This window comes from Zingiber officinale, chromosome 6B, assembly GCF_018446385.1.
Source record: "Zingiber officinale cultivar Zhangliang chromosome 6B, Zo_v1.1, whole genome shotgun sequence".
Lineage (NCBI taxonomy): Eukaryota > Viridiplantae > Streptophyta > Magnoliopsida > Zingiberales > Zingiberaceae > Zingiber > Zingiber officinale.
The window spans coordinates 48,551,766-48,575,373 of record NC_055996.1 but is presented as its reverse complement, the minus strand read 5'-3'; the positions used below and the strand labels follow the sequence as shown (position 1 = coordinate 48,575,373).

The 23,608-nt window shown below is 34.8% G+C and overlaps 1 protein-coding gene and 1 long non-coding RNA gene across 5 annotated transcripts; both read left to right on the top strand.

Moving 5' to 3' along the window:
• Positions 1-1,346: 1,346 nt before the first annotated feature.
• LOC121992410 (CASP-like protein 4A2) lies at positions 1,347-10,945 on the top strand. Of its 4 annotated transcripts, none has more exons than XM_042546739.1 (3): positions 1,347-1,764; positions 1,857-1,992; positions 10,662-10,945. In XM_042546739.1, exons 1-3 carry the CDS (start codon positions 1,376-1,378, stop codon positions 10,851-10,853), a joined length of 717 nt encoding a protein of 238 aa, XP_042402673.1. In that variant the 5' UTR covers positions 1,347-1,375; the 3' UTR covers positions 10,854-10,945. The 4 variants fall into 4 exon arrangements, with proteins under 4 accessions (XP_042402673.1, XP_042402672.1, XP_042402674.1 ...); XM_042546738.1 differs by having other exon boundaries at positions 1,842-1,992; XM_042546740.1 differs by having other exon boundaries at positions 1,835-1,992; positions 10,702-10,945.
• Positions 10,946-21,984: 11,039 nt separating this feature from the next.
• LOC121990139 lies at positions 21,985-22,900 on the top strand. The gene is made up of 4 exons (XR_006114474.1): positions 21,985-22,047; positions 22,128-22,164; positions 22,500-22,569; positions 22,718-22,900. It is a non-coding gene; the product is annotated as an uncharacterized LOC121990139 (long non-coding RNA).
• Positions 22,901-23,608: the final 708 nt, after the last annotated feature.

Below are 23,608 nucleotides of genomic sequence, written 5' to 3'. Positions count from 1 at the left end.
GATGAGGAACAAAAAATATAAATTACAGTGGATGAAACTTAGAGGATGAAAATATGAGCAGGATGAATGAGACTTAGAGGATGAAAATATGAGTAAATCCAATTCTGTAGACTATAGTGGTTTTATATAGAATTTTAGGAGAATTATTTTATATAATTAATTGAAGTTTTCGTTGGAATAGGTGGCTGGAATAGGTGGCTATACAGTAGTATATTACTGTACATAGAAAATGGAAAACGAAGTGGCAGCCTTCATCACTAGCTGTACAGTAATGTACTATCTGTACAGTGTATTACTGTGCATGAAAAATGGAAAACGTCAAAACGAAGCGGTAGCTTTTGTGCACAGTAAAAAATCGAAGCGGCAGTGATGCACGCCTGCACGGAAATCGAAGCACCGAAGCAGCATTTTTTTGAAATGAAATGTCTGTTCTTATTAAAATTAAATTTTAATTATTAAATATATTTTTTAAAAATATAATATTAATGGGCCCCAATTATATGGAAGCCCTAGGTATAGACTTTATTGACCTATGTCTTCAGCTGGGCCTGTTCTAAGTCAATGTATTGCTCTTCAAATTAGTTGCGTGTTACCCTTTGAGAACAAAGGCATCTCCCGTCCGTCCCATTCTTCCTCCAATCCTTCCTCTTTGCTTAACTCCTAATCCATCCCTCTCTTTGACTCTTGTTCTCTTGTTTTGTTTCCTTTCTTTCATGTGAATAATTTCCTTTCTTATTCCACTGGAGAAGCTGCCCATTATATATTGTTCAGTGCTTAGTCTGCGACATTGCACAAGCTTTCTAACGCACTCATTGAAAATATATAATATCAACGTCCCACGTCGGATTACCACCATCAATAAATAAACCCATTAAAGTACCTTTATTTTTATTCTTAAAATTATTTAAAGCATTCAACTTTTTGCTACGTGGAAGACCAATGAACTCCATCGTCTTCCACCCACTTGTTATCTCGCAGCTTTGCTTGACACGCTATAGAATCCTTTGCGTGGGTCCAATGTTTATAAATTTTGAAGGCTGAATAAAATTTTCCTATTTATAATTTTATTTTATCGGTTAAAATTAATAGAGAAATCAAAAGAACTCACTTATTGTCCACATCATCCACAATATTCTAACAATTATCAAAATAATATTTAGAGCAACTTTAATAAAAATTATACGATTAAAATTATATTACTTTAAAACAGTTTGAATAAAAGTTGCTCCACTTAAATATATTATTATTTTAAGAGATTAAAAGAGTAGAAAGGTGTATTTTAATGAAATACTTTTATAATATAAATAATTAAAAGGGTGATCTTTTTTGCCTTTAAAATTAACTCAAGTAACTTCGAGTAGGAGACCGGAAGAACATGACTTCGCCTCGAAAATCGCCGGCGAGCCCGCTGGCTCCGAACACTCTAACCCCTGGTCGGGGGGATGCGCTGCCGCCGGTGAAAGGCACCCTGGGTGAAGAACCGACTCCGGAGTCTTCATTAGCACTCGTGGTCAACAGTCTGGACGTCCGAAAGGAGGCCGAGACAGTGGCCAGCGACGGAGGCATCAGGACGAGGGAGCGGGGATTCGCGCCGACGTCGCTGGAGAGAACAAGGCGGCTGGAAGAGACAGCGCCGCCGCGGAAGAAGGCACTTTGGCTGCGGATGGCGGCGCTCCTGCTGTGCATGATCTCCTTCTCGGTGATGGTCACCGACAAGACGGACGGGTGGGCGGGCGACTCGTTCCACCGCTACAAAGAATTCCGGTATGGTGGGAGTCCACACGCTTTATATTTCTTCTGTGAATACATTCTCCACCGTCTGATCCTGATCCAGCGACCAGCGGGTGGCTCCGCAGGTACTTGGTCGCGGTCAACGTGATCGGGTTCGTATACTCGGCGTTTCAAGTCTACGAGAGCATCCACCGCAGGCTCACCTTGAAGTATATTATTGGCCGTCCGATGGGCTATTGTTTCGACCTCTCGATGGATCAGGTACGTCAAAAATGAAGATTTGTATTGGGCGGTTGGGGTATAAAGTTTCTTGCAAAACTAATTAAGAAAATATGAAAATGTTTGTAATTCGACCTTATAAAATAATAAATAAATTACATAATTCATTTAAAATTTAGATGTGCAACAACTATTATTATTTTACTGACTTTTGATATGAGATGATGTGTTTCGTGTCTAATATTAACAACTTCTCAAGTCTTTATAACAACTCTGGTAATATTACCATTTTTGTTATGATCAAATCATTTTAAATTATACATAAAATATTTTATGTGTTATTTATGAGTTTATCATTTTAGGAGAGTATTAACTAGATCATTATATAAAAGATGATTATGTTCATCCTAAGTATTTCTCATAATTTATTCTTAAATTATGTGAAGTAAGTTAAATTATAATATCGAACCTCAAGTGGTTAGAGGGTTCGAGAATTAACTCCTTGTCACATTATAATAAAATTGTTATCCTCTAATTAACTAGACACCCCGTAAAGACTATTGAGGCCATGGTCACTATATGAAGTGTAAATTGTGATTAATAGGGTACCTACTATATTTAGGTTCATACTTTGTTTACTTGAAGTGACCGGCCGAAGTAAAACTAGATTGAACATTGTGAGAAAATGAGTGGAAAGTGATGTGCTAGAGGAATGTGTCGCCTACTAGATGACACAAGCCTTCTCTCATGGTCGGACCTGTGAAGATCAGTACGCGCCAGAGAGCTTGTTGAAATTCTTCGATGCCTAAGTCAAGCATGAATTATGGGAAAGATGGAATAACAAAAAGAAGAAAGATAAAATTAGGGTTTTACTATGACCCCCCTTTTTTACTACCATGAATGGTCCTACTTATTGAGACATGCTCTCAAACTCTAAAGGGCTATCGAGTCTTGGATCTATAAGTTGTTGATAGTGTGTGAGTTCTATCCCAATATAACCTATAAGTAATTGGGCTGGATCTAGGTCATGTGATCAGATATACGAGACTGGAAGGAGATCTTATCCCTTGGTATCAGAAAGGATGGGGTGATATAACCTTCAATTATCCCATGGTTGCTTAGGTATCCAAAAGAGCAAGAGGGAAAAGTAATTGGAAGTATTGAAAAGTCCAATTTTCCTAAATTGAATAGCCTCTCGTGGATGTCCTCATCTTCACATGATTCATGTTAGGAAGGTTGAGCATTCCCTAGGATGAGTTTAGTGGTTAGCGCATGAGGTATTGTCACAATGAGGTTTGGGGTTCGAATCTCGACAAAGCCAAGGTAAATACCTCCCTTATGTGCTAGTCATTATTCCAAAGGCTAGTAGCCGCCCGTGATTTACCTCCTCCGTGTTGGCCTTGGGACGGGTTGGAGGGGGCGCTGTGGGCGAACGTATTCACCTTTTGCCACAACGTTAGGAAGGTTGAGCGCGCTGAGGGCAAGCATATTCCTCTCTTTGCCACCATGTTAGGAAGGTTGAGCTCCCAAGGTAGGGTTGATTTAACTACAGTGGGATAGAACTTGTTACAATGGGTAGTGGTCGATTCTTAGCAAAGTCGAACAAACAATCATCTCCCGCAGTCACCAACTACAGCTTCTCGATTATTTACCTCCTCATAGATGGTTATGGGGCCGACCATGTAAAACTCTAGAATAGCGAATTCTAACTTTTGCTACAATGTTAGGAAGGTTGATGTCAGCCCCGGTCCTTCGACTCAGGAGGCCCTGGGCGAAATAATAAAATGAGATCCCAAATAAATTTCTAATAATATATAATTTATCTATAATAACTTCTTCTAGCATTTCTATTTGCAAAATCTTCTATAATATTATCAGTTTCAAGATTTTCCAAGATGTTTTTCTCAATACATAAAATTGTCAATTCATTTAATCTTTCTTGAGACATTGACGATCTCATATATGTTTTTAATAATTTTAATTTTGAAAGGCATAGTCAACAAAATTATATAAGCAATTGCTACATTTGGATAACAATCTACACTTTGAATAAATTCAAAAATATCAATTGCAGACATTATCATATTTGGTAAAGTCGTTTGTAATATTTTTAATTCAGTAAATAAATTATCTAACTCAACATCTGATGAGTTGTCATGAGTTAAAGTAGATTTTAAATTGACACAATATTTTCTCAATTCATCATCATCCAAAGTTCTTAATGTTTTTGAATTAAATAAAAAGCCAAATATATTTTCAAAGGTTTTCATTTGCTCAAATCTACATTTTAAAGAAGCAATTGTCATGCCCACAACAACAATAAAATAATCAATTCTAAAAGACTCTTCTAATGATAGTGAACTTCATCATCTTTTCTTTCATTAAATTGTCTTTTCCTAAAAATACGATGTTTTGTTGCAAATATTGGCTCTATATTCATATTTAATGCAAGACTCTTAGCAATAGTCAAACTTGCAGCATAACCATTATTCCTATACTTTTTAAAAAAATAAGATTACATCTTCTAATTGTTTCATGGCAGAGTCAATGCACATAGATTTTGATTGTAATTTCTTACTCACCATGTTTATAGCAAATAAGATATCATACCAAATGACCATACCAAGTAAAAATTCAAATTTTTCGATTGAATTAACTAAACTTTCAGCTTCACTTATTGACTTTGCATCATCACAAATATTATTTAATTCAAGTAAAGTTGCTCTCACTTCCACAATTTGAAATCTAATAGCTTGAATACTTTTAATACGACTTTCCCAACAAGTATTCAACAAAGATTTGACAGTTAATCCCTTCACATTATTAAATAAAATTTTCCATCTCTTAGGAGAACTTGAAAATAATGCATATATGCGTTGCACTACTCCAAAAAAAAGAAACAACTTTAACACAAGAATGTGTCATATCACTAAGAGTTAGATTAAGACTATGACAAGCACATGACATATACAACGCTCTTGGATTTATTTCAAGTAACCTCTTTTGAACTCCTTGGTGTTTTCCTTTCATATTGGAACCATTATCATAACCTTGATCTCTAATATTTTCGATAGTAAGATCAAGTGATTTTAATACATTTTGTACTTCGTTAAAAAGTCCTAAACCAGATGTATCATCTACTTTTAGAAATTCTAAAAAGTACTCCTCTATTTTTTACTTTATTACCTGACATATTAACACATCGTACTATAAAAGTCATTTGTTCTTGATGACTTATATCTGGGGTACAATCAAGAATTATTGAAAAATATTTTACTTCTTTAATTTATTAATGATAACACTTTTAACATTATTATCTAAAATAGAAATCAACTCATTTTGAATTTTATGACCTAGGTAATGATAATGAATTTCATTACTTTGAATACGTCTAATATGATCTTGCATCATATAATCAAATTCAGCAATCATTTCAATCAACCCAAAAAAATTTCCATTATTGTCTTGATAAAGTTTTTCATTAGATCCTCGAAAAGCCAAACAACGTTTAGAAAGACATTTTACAGTTGTTATTATTCTTGTTATAACTTGTCTCCAACGCTCTTTTTCTTTGGAAATTTCTCGTTGTAAGTCTTTATCAATTGTTAGATTTTTATCTAATCGCATTTTTAATTCATTCCAAGTGTTCATATTAGTTATATGTTCAATAGTATTTTCATGTTTTTTAAGTCGTTCACTAAGATGTTTCCAATCTCTAAATCCATCATTTGTTAATGAACTTATATTGTTTTCAGATTTAAACAACTTGCAACAAAAGCAATAAACTTTATCGACATATTTACTATAAACCAACCACTTTCGGTCTCTTATTTCTCCATTACTTAAATGTCTAGAATAATGAGCACAAGAAAAATGCCTAGAAATATCATCCAAAGGATATACAATATTCATTTATCTTATAGGCCCTTTTTCAACTAAAATATCACGTGCATTATTATCAAGATTATCCCAATTTCTTGGATCATATATATCAAGTGAAGAAATAAATTGTTCATCAATGTCAATATTCTCATTATCTACCCTATTTATAACATTTTCATGCTCACTCAAAATTTTCCTTTCTTCATTAACATCGTGAATCTCATTACACTCATCTACATCATTCACAATCATAGTTGAATTTTGTGCATTTTCATGAGAATTTTTAATAAAGAATTTATTAATAGCACCTCTTTGTGATTCAGTCAATTGTTCTAAATTTTTTTTTTTTTCCTTTTCTCACATCCAGAAAGATGTTTTTTAGGCAACATATTATAATGTACAAAACCACAACAATTACAAAAAAACCAAATTATTCAAATTATTTCACTAGTAAAAGAATAATAGCACCTGGACTATGATAGTTTTCAATATTAATGGAAATGTCCTAGGTCATTAAGTTAAGCATCTCATCAGACAACACCTGTTAAAAGAAAATTAAATCATTATCAAATTAAAACTAATTAGTAAAATTATGGTACTTAAAGAAACAATAATACTAACTATAACAACACAAGTATATTTTTTCATGACTATTTCGTCAAAGCATATTGATGATAGTAGTACATTCTTTCAAGTTTCAAGTTCAGTAACACCAAATGATTCAATGAATACACTATAGCATCTTTATCTGAAATATTTTCACAAATACCGTAGCAGTGTTCACAATGCTCTAATGCAGCAAGTTGTATATATGACCTAAAATCTTATAATAAGATTTAAGCTAGTTGTATATAAAGAAATAGCTTATAGTTCAGTATACCAACTATAATTCACTATATTTATACTACTACAGATTTTATCATTTTAATGAATTATAAACTATTTCTGCAGCAAGTAATGCAAGAATCATTAGAAGCAGAAACAAAGTTAATTAAATCATTAGCTTGAGAATGAGACCTTGAGTAAAGAAAAACAACACCTTGAGAGTTGAGAAGCTCACCGCTCACAATTAAATCGTTAGCTTAGCTGCATACAACCAAGAGCAATTCTTCAATTTTTTTCACAACGTCAAATCGACAATAGACAACCAAAGCTCACAATTCACAATGAATATTCTAATTCAATGGGATGTGTTTATCATCTCTGTGGATACAAAAATAACAGTAAAAAAAATCTTGAGAAGTGACATAGATGTGAAAGAAGAAGAAGAGATGCGATAGATAGCCGTTGAAGACGAGCCATGAGCGAAAGAAGAAGAAGAAGAGATACGATAGGGACAAAAAATTTCAAATAGAAAAGGAGGAGAAGACATATCTTTGAGAGTTTGAGTCCTTCTCTTTCTCGTAGGCGTGCAGGCAGCAGGCGGCGTTGGCGCCGCAGCGAGTATTTCATTGTACAGGTGCAAGTGGCGGCAGAAGCAAAGCCCTAAATCTGATATTCATTCTTTCGTTACAGATTTACACCTATTAATTATTAAACATAATATTTATAAAAAAAAATTGATCTGGGCCCAGGGCCATCACCCAAGATGGCCCTCCTCCAGGGCCGAGCCTGGTTGATGTCAATCTAGCTCACATTGACTTCTTCCTTATTCCCATTCCAACATCAAACCCTAAGCTTTAATGCCTTGAGATGGAAGTGGAAGAGTATTGATGGTTCAATTTGAGAGGGTAAATAAACAACATTTGACTCTGGGATGAGATCCTCACATAGAGATCCTTGCACAAACACAAATAATACAATACATGAGAACATGTCTTTGATTCTTTAGCTACTACCCCTCTCCTTGTCTTCCCTTGGAGCTATGGAACCGGTACAATCTCGGTGAGGATGGGGGCTTAGGGCCGGCCGAAATCCAAAGAGCAAGATGGGACTTTTAGATAAGGGTTTTATAGAAGATGGTAGTTCTGGGACTTTGTCTCCCTTTTTTTTACATTAAATTTTATCCATTTATAAATGCTAATTAAGTCCTATAATTTTTATAGACCAAGTCATCAAATTTCCTATCTATGTATATAATTAAAATGTTATAATTTCTTACACGTTTAATCTTTATTTATACTATATACTTTATATTATATATTATATATTTTATATATAATATTTCTTAGTTACACGTTATTTTAAATCTTACATTATATATATATATATATATATATATATCGTACTATTTTATTAAAAATCTCCTCCCTTTATTAAATAATTTTGGTGAAGCCTAAAATGAATTTATGTTATTATCCTTTTTTCTATTCGTACTAAAAATAATTCCAAGGTTTATTAGTAATTCCACAAGCGAAATAATAAGTGATCTAGAGTATAATTAATTCTTGATTCTGAACGTAAGGGTGACACTCGAAAATCAAAACAATTCAGATTTTCAAAGACCCAAATAATTCAGATTTTCAAAAATTAGGTACTTTACTCTAATGACTCTACTTTAGTATTTTAATACTAAAATATTTTAATTAATATAATTTCATTATAAAAGGGTCAATGTGATTTCAATGTATTATATTACACATGCGACGCGTACACAATCATTAGTATATATAATAAATGTTATTTATATTTCATTCCCATATGGTTTAGAAGGATAATTTACACCCATAAATACTAAGTCTTTATATATATATATAATCCATTTATTATAGATTTTATAGTGATTAGTTATTAATCTTTTATTTAATTTTGAAATTTATGATTTGTGTTTAAAATTTATAAAGACTTATTCATCTAAATAATATAGAAGTAAAATATAAATTTATATGATGTACACAAAATTAAAATAAATACAATAACACGATACTAACAAAACAATATAACATGATTTGGAGACTTTGTTTTTACTTCATAACTTATGACAGGCTTAGCGTCACCTCTAATTAAATAGTTTTATTGTTACCGCACTTCACAAAAGATAATAGAGTAAACATTTTTAATCCATGGATGAATCTCAACCAAACCATTGAAAATTTGCAAGATTAACAATTTAACTCTAAGTGAGACTTCACTTACAACAATATTTTAATCTCTTCCTAAGATGTAAATGAAAGCGAGAATGAGTAAATTCTTTCAATCTTGATCAAGCTCTTGAATTCCTTTGGCCATTTGATCATCTTGAGCGCATGCTAAAATGATTTGAAACAAGGAGTTTTAAATGCCAAGAAGCTCTCTTATATATTTAAAGCTCCAACTGACACTTTTTGAATACCTCTAGTCAATTGTCAACCTAGATCAATCAACTAGATCTTACAAAAAAAAAATCATTTGACGCCAATGGATACTTGGTCAATTGGCTGCCAAGCATTTAGTTGACCAAACAATCATTGCAAAAAGATTGTCGACTACTTAGTCGATCATCTTGAACCAAAATATTTGGTTCTCTAGTCAATCAACTAAATCCCTTCTACTCAACTAGAACAACCTTAGAAGTCCTTTTAGGAATCAGGAACATCCAAAATTCGAAAGTTTTGACAACTAGCTCCTAAATAACTCACCCACTACCTAGACAACCACAACATTACTACAATTGTTATATATCCAAAAATAAAATTTATAATTATATCTTCTTAATCACGCGACAAGTTTTACATATTTTCGGATCTTCACCTCCTCCTCGATCAAACTTCAAACCCCTCCCTTGAATCATCTGAGCAACTTTTCAATTTAGGCCTCCATTACTCAAGTCCACGGATCTCCTCTCAAACTCCATACTCAATCCATTCCTTCAACTCTAAATTACATCAAGCTCTATGAGCTATAACACTACTAAGCTTCTCTCGAACTCGATCCACTTGATCCTGAGTTCATCGCGAACTCCTCCTGAGCTCTAAGTACATCTTGAAATCTCATTGAGTCAGTCACTTTTAGGTCAAGTTGAATTGTCACAATATGCAAACTTGATGAGCAATATCAAATACACATCAAATTTAAACATATATCAAAACAACGTTATTAATCTCAATAACAAGGAAGAAGTCATTTCCCCAACAAAAAGCACTCGTTGAGGACTCTCTTAGACATGCACATGAGGCACTATGTACGTAGTTGACCATTTTCATGTTCATTGCCCTCAATCTAAACCACACTAGCTCGTTGGGCTCATCAAAATCATGACTGCATGTGTTCTTGAGTCCGAGCTAGTGGAACAATAAAGGAAGTGATCTTGAACAATTAAACTGAATTAGTACCTATGTATTTGGATGCGTATTAGTCAAGAATTAATTGGAACAATTAAACTGAATTATGACACTAACCATTTTGGTACCTAATTTATTTTCATCAGTGATAACAATTTATCAAATGGCTCAAACTTTCTAAGATCTTTATTTTGAGTTTGGCAAGTGTCTTGGATTTGATGTATCACACATTGAAAGTAGATTTAGCATTTTTGTTTAATCTATACTTGTTGGCTCATCATGATATTGACTTCTTTTTTTTTAATGAAAGATATTGACTTCTTTAGATAACTTGCATGTTGTACCATGTTATCATTTTTCAATAAGCACCATGGATAATTGATACATCTTTGAGCCTTATGGTGTAGTTTCTTTGAATGAGGAAAAAAACAAAAGAATAAAGTAAAAAAAAAAATAAGCGACAAACAAAATGAGGGCAAAGAAAGTGAGTATTTAAAGAATTAAGTTGATCGAAATGCATTAATCTTTATATATAGTAGTAAGTGTGAATTTGTTAACTAAACTTTATGCTTACTCTATCATTTGTTCAAGTTATTTCAATTTGAACTTTACAAGTCCTAGTTGGTGCAGATGCTAGCATATCTTTTGATGTCTGCTTCGTCCGTTGCAGCCTCTCGAAATGATGTGTGGATATCAAGATTTGGGAGTGATGACTTCACTCACAAAGCCAATGCTTCCATCTCTATATCTTTCATTGCATTCTTTGTACTTGCTATTTGTGCAATCATTTCAACTTATAATCTCTTTAGATGGAGTTTTTGACGCATAACAAAATGAAGCAATTGCTCTTCAATGATGTAAATTTGGCACAGAGTGAATTGTATCAAGCAATTTTATTCAAATATATAGTTAACTTATGCTTATAAAAAAACAATCTCAAGTTTATAATATGCATTATCTAATTGTTGATATATATACATACACACACGTACGATTATCATTTTAATTTGTTGAAGTAAACACTTTGTGGAACAAGTCCGAATAAGTCCCAATATTATTCTTAAACTTGTACTTTTTGATGGAGAAGAGAGGAGTTTAGATGCTATAGGCTCTATCTTATAACCTCATTAAGATTTTTATGTTAGTGCAATTATGCACCGGATGAGAAGTTTTAATGATTGATAATGATTTAAGTTTAGGTTAATACGTTGGATCTAACTTGAGTTACAAGTTTGCAGGATAAGAGAAGTTCATGCAAGTCAGAATATTTCATGCAAAACAAGAGAAGTCCAAAAACATCGAGGAGATTCTTGGTAGAAGGTGGAAACCTGAGTAGATCATAAGATTAGATGCAAGGGTAGATGAACACCCGGAGATGAGGAAGCTTCAAATATAAAGTCTAAGGAACAAGAGTTTCATCTGACATGAGGTAATTAAGATCTCGAAGGGGAGTGTGTGCTTAAGGGTTTAGGGGTAAAAACCTTATTTTATGGTTCACCTTCACCAATTGATTGGTGAGCTAAAACCCAAAATCCTAAACCTAAGTTTCCAGGGTTGCCATTGCTAATCGATTGGGTGTAAACATAGAAATAGGGTTTAGCCAAATGATGTATCAATCGATTGGTATGGATTGTCAATTGATTGATAATCAAATTTGAGCACACTAAAAGCTCCCAAATCGATTCATTGATCGATTGGACAATACCAATTGATTGGTGCAATCGATTAGGAGGCTTTCTTCACAAGAATAGAAAGCTCCCAAATCAATTCACTAATCGATTGGGATACTACCAATCAATTGGTGCAATTGATTGGGCCACTACCAATTGATTGGTACAATCGATTGGGAGATTTTCTTCATGAGAATCAAAAGTTTCCAAATCAATTCACTGATTGATTGGGGCACTACCAATCAATTGGTGCAATCGATTGAGAGGTTTTCTTCATGAGAACAGAAAGTTCCCAAATCGATTCATTGATTGATTGGAATACTGCCAATTGATTGGTACAATCGATTGGTAGACTTTCTTCACGAAAACATAAGACTCCCAAATCGATTGCCTGATCGATTAAGGTGGAAAATCAATTGGTGATTAACATCAATCGATTGAGATTCAAAATGGAATAATCTCATCCATCGATCTAAAGTCAGTGACCATTCAACAGATAATCAGACGAATAGTAATCCATTAAGTTATCTTTCTAATCAATTGGTGGTGACTAAAAACTAGAGAAACGACTTGATTTTGAAGCGTTTAAAAGGGGCTTAGGGCACGAGAAGGAGTTATTGTTCCATTGCTCTATTGCGCTCTTTGTGCCCAAGATCAAGCTCTCATCTGCAACACTCTCTCAAGCAACTCAAAGAAGGAAAATTGTGTTTCATATGTAGTCTCTTCTACTTCTTCTTGGTGCTATGTTTTTCCTTGAGTGAGAGCTGTAAACCCTAATACTGTTATAAGAGGTTTCTCCACCTTTGATGTTATTCTGAGAAGGAGAGTTCATAGTGAAAGCTGTGATTGCTAGTATGGATCCTTGGATTAGTTACCTCAAAGAGATGGATACCAAGTAAATCAAGGTGTTAGCATTGTGGTGTACTCAGCTTCAAATATCTATTGTAAAATCAAGACAAAAAAAAAATCAAAGTGAGCTATTCACCCCCTCCCTTTAGCTCTCAAGTGTCCTTACAATTAGTATCAGAGTAAGTTTGCTTCAGAGGACACATCATAATGTCTTTGAAAGAAGATCATAGCACTACTCAACCACCCTACTATGAAGGAAACAACTTTGCCTACTAGAAGAGTCACATAGAGAACTACCTCATGACTGAAATCGACAACCAGTTCTTTATGACCGAGGGCTTTGTTGTCCTAACTCAAGATGAAAAAATTTTGGAATATTCAAGATGGTCTGCTGATCAAAAGTGGAAGGTACAAGCAAATGTTAAGATTACCTTAATCCTTTAATACAAACTGAGTTCGGAGAAACTAGATAAAGTTGGTCCATTCAAGAGTGCCAAGGAATCATGGGACAAGCTCATTGAGTTGAATGAAAGCACAAAAGACTGAAGAATCACAAAGAGGGACCTCCTCATAAGTCAAATGCAAAATTTCATAATGAAAGATACAGAAATAGCAAGTCAACTACATGGGAGGTACAAGGAACTTCTTAATAGTCTTCATTCGGTTGGAGAAAGTGTGGAGAATCGAGACCTCATCATGAATGCACTCAAATACTTCCCAAGAAACTATGGTGATCAATGGTTTGTGCCTATAAGGTTTCAAGGGACTTATCAATTGTCAAGCTAGATGAATTACTTTGTGAACTAGAATTTCATGAACAAGCTTGCTAATGCAAGTCATAAGGAGAAAGGTATTTGGTTGTAGGTGAAAAGAGAAAGAAGAAAAACAAAGAAAAGAAGGAGAAGAAGGAAAAGTCCTCCGAATATGAACAAGATAGTGATAGTTACAAGGAGTTATCATCGTATGAGATGCCAAACTTTGTTTGGAAGATGATGACACACAGAAAGTTTAATAAGAAGGATATTGAGAAGATGTTCAGCGAAAACAAAATAAGGATAAGTCTCTGGTAAGATCAAAACCATGATCTGATGCAGTTTGCTATGAGTGCAATAGGAAAGAGCACTACAAAGATGATTGTCTGGAGCTAAAGAAACAAGATGATAAGTCAAATAAAAAGAAGGCTTTGAAGGCTACATGGGATGACTCATCTTCCAGGTCATCGAAAGAAGAAAGAAAGACTTCAAGACATTTAGCTCTCATGGCATTGAACAATGTTGAGAGTAGCGATGATGAAGAAGAAACTCATGGAGAAAATGTGGAGTCCTCAAGAAAATCATCATCTAGTGATGATGAGGTAACCTCTCCAAAATTAGATAAGCTATATTCTACCATTGTATGTTTAACAAATATTTTATCTAAATCAAAAAGTAGAGTTTAAGAACTACAAAATGAATTGAAGTCAATTAAAGTTGATTTTATGCCATGTGAAACTTGTATGTATCATGAAAATGCTACTAACCAATTTGATGAGCTCAAGAATGAAAATGCATATTTGAAATTGCAAGTAGATGAACTTAAAGTGATTCAAGTTCTAAATATTTGGATAGGATTTTAGGAACTCAATGGGAGGTTTATAACAAAGCAGGATTAAGGTACAAACCAAAGACAAAGAAGTTAAATTATGTCCCTAATTAGTAGAAATTATTTTTTAAAAGTTAAAATTGTACGATCTTGGGTACCCAAGCAATATGTTGTTGATGCTATTGGACCCAACATTTGGGTACCAAAACATTTAATTCATCATGCATCCGCTGAGGGAGAGCGTCCAACAATATGGTTTATAGATAGCAGATGCTCTAGACACATAATGGCAGACTCATTAAAATTATAATCACTTAAGGACAAAAATAAAGGTATTATTTTTTTATAATAGTGGTGAACTAAAGGTTATCAGAATAGGAGACATTAAAATTTCATGACAATTTATGATTAAAAATATCTCATTAGTGAATGACATGGTCTTTAATCTTCTAAGTATTAGTGAACTATGTGATTCAGGATATAAAATTGAGTTTAACTTATCTCAATGTCTAATCAAGCATAGTAAACTAAATACTATCATACTTAATAGGCCATAGGAAGGAAAATATTTATCAAGTTGAATTATTTGATGTTACTAATGTATTTTGCTAAGTATTTCATGTCTAAAGAAGAAGAGACTTGACTTTGGCACTAGAGACTTGCTTATACCAATATGAGAAATATCAAAAGGCTATCAAAAAAAGAGTTGGTGCAAGGATTGTCAAAGTTAAAGTTTCAAAAGAACAAATTGTGTGATGCATGTTAAATGGGTAAGCAAATCAAAGCTATTCACAAAGGTAAAACTATTTTGAGTATATCTACCATATTAAAACTACTACACATGGACTTGTTTGAGAGTAGACATATTTTTTGAATGGTAGTAGATATTGTTTAGTTGTGGTAGATGATTTTACTAGATACACTTGTGTGTTTTTCTTGAAACATAAGGATCATATCTTAGAAACATTGATTGTTTTTTGTAGAAGAGTAGAAAATGAGAAAAAAAACTAAAAATAAATATATTAGGAAGTGATCATGGAGGTGAATTTGAAAATGAGAGATTTGTCAATTTTTGCTCACAAAATGGATATATATATATATATATATATATATATATATATATATATATATATATATATATATATATATATATATATATATATATATATATATATATATATATATATATATATATATATATATATATATATATATATATATATATATTTTCTACAACATAGAGCATAACTTGTAACTTGTAAATCCTAAGTGACCACCAATCTATCTTGTCCAAAACTTTCAAGGAATTTCATAAGATCTCAAAAGCGTTTTCATACAACACAAATCGAAACTACTATAATATATAAGGGGATACACACATGAGTTATGGTTTGAAAAACCACCCACAGTTAAACATCCTAGAGTGTTTGGATGTAAAGTATATATTCTAAATACCAAAGATCACTTAAAAAAAAAAATCTTTGCTAAGGTAGATGATGATATCCTCGTAGGGCACTCTAATCATAGCAAAGTCTATAGAATTTACAATAAGAGATTTAAAATAGTTGAAGAATCTCTAATGTTGATTTTAAAGAAAATTCAACTTCAAATTCTACTAAAACAACCGAGATTGAATTACAATTTGAATTGAAAAAAATTACATTAAATGAGAAAATTGATTAAAGGGAAGAAAACCAAGAGAATAAGAGTGAAGGAATAGAAGAGTCACCACTTGAGCATGTGGTCACTACAACTCAAGAAACTAGATCCACTAGGACAAATATTAATCATCCCTTTGATTAAGTAGTGGGAGATATTATACAAGGGGTAAGAACTCAATCATATTTTCAAAATGAGGAAACTCAAATAGACTTAATCTCCTAAATTCAACCAAAAACTATTGATGATGCTTTACTTGATCCTGATTGGAGTTTAGCAATGCAAGATGAATTATCTCAATTTGTAAGAAGTCAAGTTTGGGATTTAGTTCCTAGATCCGAAGAAAAATTAGTTATTGATACAAAGTGGGTTTTTTTCGAAATAAGTTGATGATAAGGGAGTGGATGTGAGAAACAAGTTTAGATTGATTGCTAGAGTCTTTAATCGAGTCGAAGGATTAGATTATGATGAAACTTATGCACCCATAACTCAATTGAAATCCATTAGGATAATGTTAGCATTTATCACTCATAAAGGATTTAAGTTGTATCAAATGCATGTGAAATCAGTGTCTTTAAATAGTTTTATTAAGGAAGAAGTCCATGTTGAGAAATCGTCGGGGTTTGAAAATTCAGATTTTCCAAACTACGTGTATAAGATTAAAAAGGCTTTATATGAACTAAAACAAGTACCTCGTACTTGGTATGAACGATTGTCAACATTCTTACTGTCAAAAGGATTTCATAGAGGATAAATTGATTCAACTTAATTTCTCAAAAATAGTGGAGATGATATTTTATGGTTTAAGTTTATGTGGATGACCTTATTTGTGCTTCCACAAACAAATATTATCTAAATGAGTTCATAAAATACATGGAGAGTGAATTTGAAATAAATTTGATAAGTGAGTTGATATTTTTTCAAGGATTCAAAATTAAACAAACAAAAGAAGGAATATACATTCATTAATCTAAATATGCCAAAGAAATTTTTAAGAAATTTGAAATGAAAAATGCTAAAGGAATATCTACCCCCTATGACCACTAATACAAAATTAGATAATGATCTTGAAGGTAAAGAAGCTGACCCAAAGTTGTATCATAGTGTTATAGGCAGTCTCCTTTATCTCACGGCTAGTAGACCTGATATCTTGTTCGTCGTGAGTATGTGTACAAGATATCAATCTTGTGCCAAGAAGTCATATTTATATGTTGTCAAACGAATTCTTTGATATCTTAAGGGAATTCAAAATATAGGTCTTTGGTATCCTAGAACTGAAACTTTTGATCTTGTGGGATACTCTGATTCCAATTATACTAGGTGCAAATTGGATTGCAAAAGCATTAGTGATGGATGTCAATTTTTGAGATCCTTTTTAGCTAGTTGGTCAAGTCATAAACAACATTGTGTAATACCCTCCATAACAAAAGTAATATATATATATATATATATATATATATATATATATATATATATATATGGGTGTTACAATTGTTATGAATGACTCACACTTTAGAGGACTATAAACTCATTAATAAAAATATACAAGTTCTTTGTGATAATGTGAGTTATAAACTTGATATGTAAAATACCGAAAAAATGGCGAATAATGATAAGAGAATTTTCCATAATTTTTAGAATTTTTTCTAAAATTTTTCGGAGATCGTATGGACGAGTTTACGGGGATAAAACTGGGTCCTGAGAAAGCCTGTTTAGGTAACCCCATTTAAACGAGGAAAAGTTGAATTTTCCTTTTTATTTTATTTTCTTTTCTTTTATTTTCTCCTTTTCCTTCGTTTACTCCCGACCCTTACCTGACGCCATCCCCGCGCCTTCTTCCCTAGCACCCGACGGTTCCTTTTTCCCAAATCGTCGATGCCAATCCTTCCCTTCCTCCTCTGACAGCCACTTCTCACCACTGCCTGAACCCTACTCTGCCATCGACTCTCGACCTGAGCAGCACCGCCGCGCCCCCGTGCCCTACCCTCCGCGACGCCGAAGCCTCCTCTTCCACGACGCCGAGCAGCGCGGCGCCAACACTGCTTTGCCTTCCCCGGAGCCCTAGCCGTTTCTCCCCGACGCCTCCTTTGCCCGATTGTCTTACCGACGCCGCTGACACCCTCTCCGATTTCCTTTATGCTGCCACCGAGACTTGTCCGATCTCTCACTGTGCCCTAGGTTCTTTGTCGGCACGTCTCTGCTCGGGTTGTTTCCGGCCGGGAGCAAGAAGGATTCAAGTCATAGTTTCTTCCTCGTGCCCTAGCTTGCGATCCTTCCCAGTCGCCACCCCTCTGCTCGATCACATCAGCGATCTCTTGCTTGATCCGGTTGATATCAGTGGGGTTCAGTGAGGTAAGATTAGATTGTTGCATGATTTATGATCCCACGTATTGAATTCAACTTGATTTGATTAGTGGGAAGGATTCCATCAGGGAGATTCAACTTTGTGGAGGGTCTTGGTTCTGGCAGCTATTCAATCTAGCAGCCCATCTTGTTGTCAATAGCAACACTTCCTGTTGTGGATCGGGTCTGTTGCCATCACAGATGACTGAAGGCAAGGAAGAGGTAAGGTTAGTAGGTACGCTTCCTAGTGGTGATTTTGTGTATCTCATCTAGATATTGTGTTGATTGGGTTTTCCTTTTTGGATCCGGGAAATGAAGAGGTGTCCGACAAGAGCTGTGGTGTTTCTAGCAGCAGTTACATCCTTCCGGCAGCAATCTTTTTGGCTGTGAATTGAGGTACGGAATTAGGGATAAATTGGATTACTAGTTGATACAAGATTAGTGTGATTGACTAGTTAAATGTAGGTTATGATCTTAGATGTAGATCATGGTTGGATTTGATTATTTTAGATGGATAGTAGGTTGATAAATAGGAGGTTAATCAATAGTCTTATTCGATTATGATTATCCTAAATAGGTTTAAGGATTTGATTTAGCTAATTAATTTATATGTAATTAGCTAAATCTGGATATCATGTATTACAAGACTCTAATTTGCGACGAGTTGCCTTACGTGGGATTTCCTTTGGCACACGCGATATTTGAGGCGGGTACCTTGACTTATCTTTGATTAAGTCATGTTGATATGTTTAGTAGGTTATAGCTTTTAGTAATAATTATGTTCGTCCTTGTTTCGGTTGGTCACTACCTGATCTGTTACATGCTTGTTTGCTCCCCTGTTATGCTTTTGATGTTAGTACCCACATGATTGTATATATGTTCATAGAGGTAGTGACATACCATGTCTTATTGTGCTCAGGACCTAGGTTTTTGATACCTTATCTGATCTGTGTATCTTCGATTTGGTTCATTGTCCTATGGTACTCTGTTTATATTTATGTATGGATATTGCTATGTTGTTCAGGATATTGCCATGTTTAGTATCATGCATCATCTCGCATGATTGCATGCTGTGCGATAGTTTGCTCCATTATTGTCGAGCACATCGCCAGTTACATGTATCTGTACACACCACCACTCATGGGTTAGTGGTATATCAGACATGTGTGTGGCAGTTTTGTTGTTTGGCTCCGTTGGTCTAGTGACTCAGCATGGTAACCGGCAGACAGTTTTGCTCTGTTTGGCTCCGCTGGTTTAGTGTAGCAGCGTGGTAGCCGGCAGGCGGTTCGACTCTGTTTGGCTCCGTTGGTCCGCTCATGGATAGTGTGACGCAGTGTGGTAGCCGGCAGAGATTTCCTCCCCGTCATCATGTACCGGGAGATGAGAGCATTGAGCTCCCCCATTTATGATTTGGGGTAGGAGGATATGTATACTCCGACAGCATCCCGTCTACTCGGTCACTCATCAAGAGCAGTGACGGCAGAGTGCACGGTTGTCACAGCCCTACCCACTCGGTTTCACCATTGTTTGTGAGATGACTGACTGGCGTCAGGGGTGACCATGTCATTGGCATCATATGCATTATTTGCATTTACTGATTGTGTTTGTTGTACTTATATGCTGCATTTGTATGGATGCATATGTTTGACATGCATACAGGATTTATGACATTCTCGGTCTGACGACCTGACTATTCTGATAGGAGACCCTGGTGAGTACAGTGCTCTTCAGCCCTTTTTGTTATGCATTACCAGCTTTTGTCTAGGAGACTGTACTCCATAGTTATTACTGTCTATTATAGCTTACTATACATGTCAACTGGTATCTACTGAGTTATTGAACTCACCCTCGTGGACACTATCTTTTTTAGGTACCAGGTTGTTGATGGAGTCGCTTGGAGTATCCTGTCTGCTGGTCCCCACGTCACATCTGAAGACTTACAGTTTCCCTTTATGTTTTATTTGAATTATGTGTCAGTGTATTTAGCTTTGTGTTCCGGCTTTGTTTCTGAAGCGTTGTTGTTGTTACGTGCCCTACAACAAAAACCCTCATAGACATCAGTGGAACAACAACGGTTTTAAGCAAAAATCGATGTCTTTGAGTATTTTACACCGATTTTTCCAAAAACCGGTATCTATGAGCGCAAATTTTCGCTAATAGATATCGATTTTTTTAGCCGATATCTATGAGCACCCATTTTTTGTTAATAGACACCGGTTTAACAGCGGCTTTTAAAACCGGTGTCTATGATAATTTTCTTGTTCTATCTACGAAATCGGATAGTAAAAAATTGTTGTTAAAAGTAGTGTTAATGAACCAAAATAAATCTCAAAGTGCTAAAATTCAATATTAAATATTTGTTTTACATTCTTTTAAAACTAAAATAAAAATATTCCTAAACAAACTATAACTTATAAAAATGAAAAACTTTAACCTCGTTTTTACTTTACCTCCACAGCTTACCACCTCATAAATTGTAAAATAGAAATAAAGTACCATCTAGCTTTTTAACACACTAAATAATTCAAGAAACAAATATAACATAAAATTATAATTCGTTACCGTTCTAAACTTTGCTTGATGTCTAGTGTTGATGGAGGAAAAAATAATGTTTTATTTTATTTATTTGTATACATTGCAAAGGATGAAAATATAATATTCTAAACTAAAAAAGAAAAAAAAAATAAAACAAGTAGGTGGATTCTGAAGAACCAAATGAAAATTACTCACTGATTTTTGTAGTTAGCATTTCTTTATAAAAAGAAGAAAAAACAGGTGGTAATCGAATTTATGTAGTTAGCATTTTCGTCCACGGGAGGCAGAGATAGAGAGCCGTCTTCGGGCGACTCACCTTCTCCGCCTCTATCTTCTCCTCCCCTCCCATCGCCGACCCAATCTCGACCTCCTTCGTTCTCCCAAATCGAAGCAGACAGAAACAGAGATCGGAGATCTGTGCTTCCGATTCACCGCTCGATCCGCCAAGATGCAGATAGGTTCCGAGAAGGCGTTGTCGCTCGATCTCTTGTCGGTCGTCGTTGCCTCCATCTCCGATGGATATGGGCTCGATTCCGGCACCGGGGATGCATTCGTGGAGAACCGGCTACTGATCGCCGTCCTGAGCATCGTCATCGTCGTGCTCGTCTGTTGCGTGGCAATCTTCTTCGTCTGGTGATCGAGCAGAAGGAAGCCCGCCGAGCCGCCGAAGCCGCTAGTGGTGAAGACCTAGATGGATACAGAGGAGGACCAAGGGAAGAAGAAGGTCACCGTCTTCTTCGGGACGCAGACCAGGATGGTTGAGGGGTTTGCGAAGGTTAGGGTTTTTATCCGAGTAGTTCATTTTTTGAATTTTTCTCCCATGATCTTAGATTTTTTTCCCCCCTTCTAGGCGCTGGCTGAGGAGGCAAAAGCACGGTACCCTAATGCCATATTTAAACTCGTGGATATCGTATGATCATCTTCCTTCTGTTTCAGATAATTGGAAATACTACTGATTAATTGACTGATCTGTAGTTAGTTTCCTTAATTATAGGACGAATATGCTACTGAGGATGATGAGTACGAGGAGAACTTGAAAAAGGAGAGCTTGGCTTTGTTCTTCTTGGCTACGTAAGTTGAAAGCCAGGAATTTTTTGTTTTTATAAACGATCAGTTTCCTCAAAGTTCGAGCTGATCCCTTTGTTTTCTTTAGGTATGGAGATGGCGAGCCTACTGATAATGCTGCCCGGTTCTACAAATGATTTACAGAGGTTCTGGAAGCATGCACATTTAGTTAATCTATTCTACCAATAATCCTTTTGCCTTGATCGATTGCTGATTATTAGTTTTTATAGGGGAAAGAGAGAGGAACCTGGTTGGAAAATCTTCAATTTGGTGTGTTTAGTTTGGACAATCAGAAATATGAACATTTTAATAAGGTTTGGCATGATGAAATTGTCAGTATTCTTTTTGTGGGAATTGCTTGGCTGATATATTTGTGTATTGTGTCCTTGCAAAGGTTGCTGTGGTGGTCGATGAACTGCTTCATGAGCAAGGTATATAGTCAATTTATTTAGTTTGTGATTTGACTAAGTCACATATGCTCCTAAAGCTGATTTTAAATCCTATCTTCAGTTGCAAGCTCAAAGTTCATGCATTTCATTTTTCTAGAGAATTTAACTTGTTTTGTAGACTAATTGTTACTCTAAAAACTTGTAAAGTCAACATGGTTTGAGGAGTTACTAAGAAACAGTTGAGTAGTCATGTTATCTGTGAGTTTCATACATACAACTGTAATGTAGTAGTCATGTGCAAGTTTGTAGATGTGTTTAATGAATTTAAGCACCATTCTTACTTGGATATTCTTCTATCTTTTTTTTCCTCTGCATAGGCGCCAAGCACATTGTCCAAGTGGGGTTGGGAGATGATGATCAAGGTATTGAGGATGACTTCTCTGCATGGTATGTAGTATCAGCAAACTTTTATGCATGCCATCTAAATTTCAATGTCGGCTACTGCTATTTTTCAGTTTTCTATTTTTTTTCTCTTTTTTCCCATCATTATCTCATTACTCCTTTGTGGAATATGAAATATCAACTGTACTTTCAGGAGGGAGCTTCTTTGGCCGGAGTTGGATAAGTTACTTCAGGATGAAAATGAGACAGGTGCACTCCTTATATAGCTGCCATTCCTGAATACCGGGTTGTATTTGTCAAGCCTGAAGAAGTTCCATATCTGGACAAAAGTTTGAGTTTTGCAAATGGCCATGCTATTCATGACATACAACATCCATGCAGGTAGAGATGCTCTTTACAAAGACAATTTAAAAACAGTACTGGTTAGGATTTTCCAGTCCATGAAAAGCATATCTAACACAACTTGTGTATCTTCAAGGACTAATGTGGCTGTAAGACGAGAGCTTCATACTTCAGCTTCGGACCGGTCCTGCATCCATTTGGAGTTTGACATAGATGGCACTGGAGAACATTATATATCACTCTCACTTGCATATTTTGAGAACATGCAGGATGCATACACTAATTATATTTCTTTGTGTAGTTTTCACTGGATTTTGACTATCATCAATGTTGAGATGGAGATTAATTTTTTGTTAGATCCTCTTGGTCACCGCATTCGTGATCAAGATTGGAAATATGTTGTCAACATGTAAGTTTTTTGGCTTCTTTTCTTACCTTTGTTGAAACATGGATGTATTTTGATGTGGTAATACAATTCCCACGGGTTATATGCATGAAGGGCCTTGAAATTGTATAATGCGGAGGTGGGAAGGAAAGGGAAAAAACAACCAACATGAGAAGTTGTCAAGGTATGTCTGATCCTTTGGATTAGCAACTGTTTCACTATCCTCGAAGGAGTTATTCCAATATTTCTTTTCTAACATAGGCTCCTCAACAACCGGATGCAGAGCAATGTGGTTTTTATATCATGCGATATATGAAAGATATAATTGAAAATTTTGGAGTTGACCACAAGGATTTA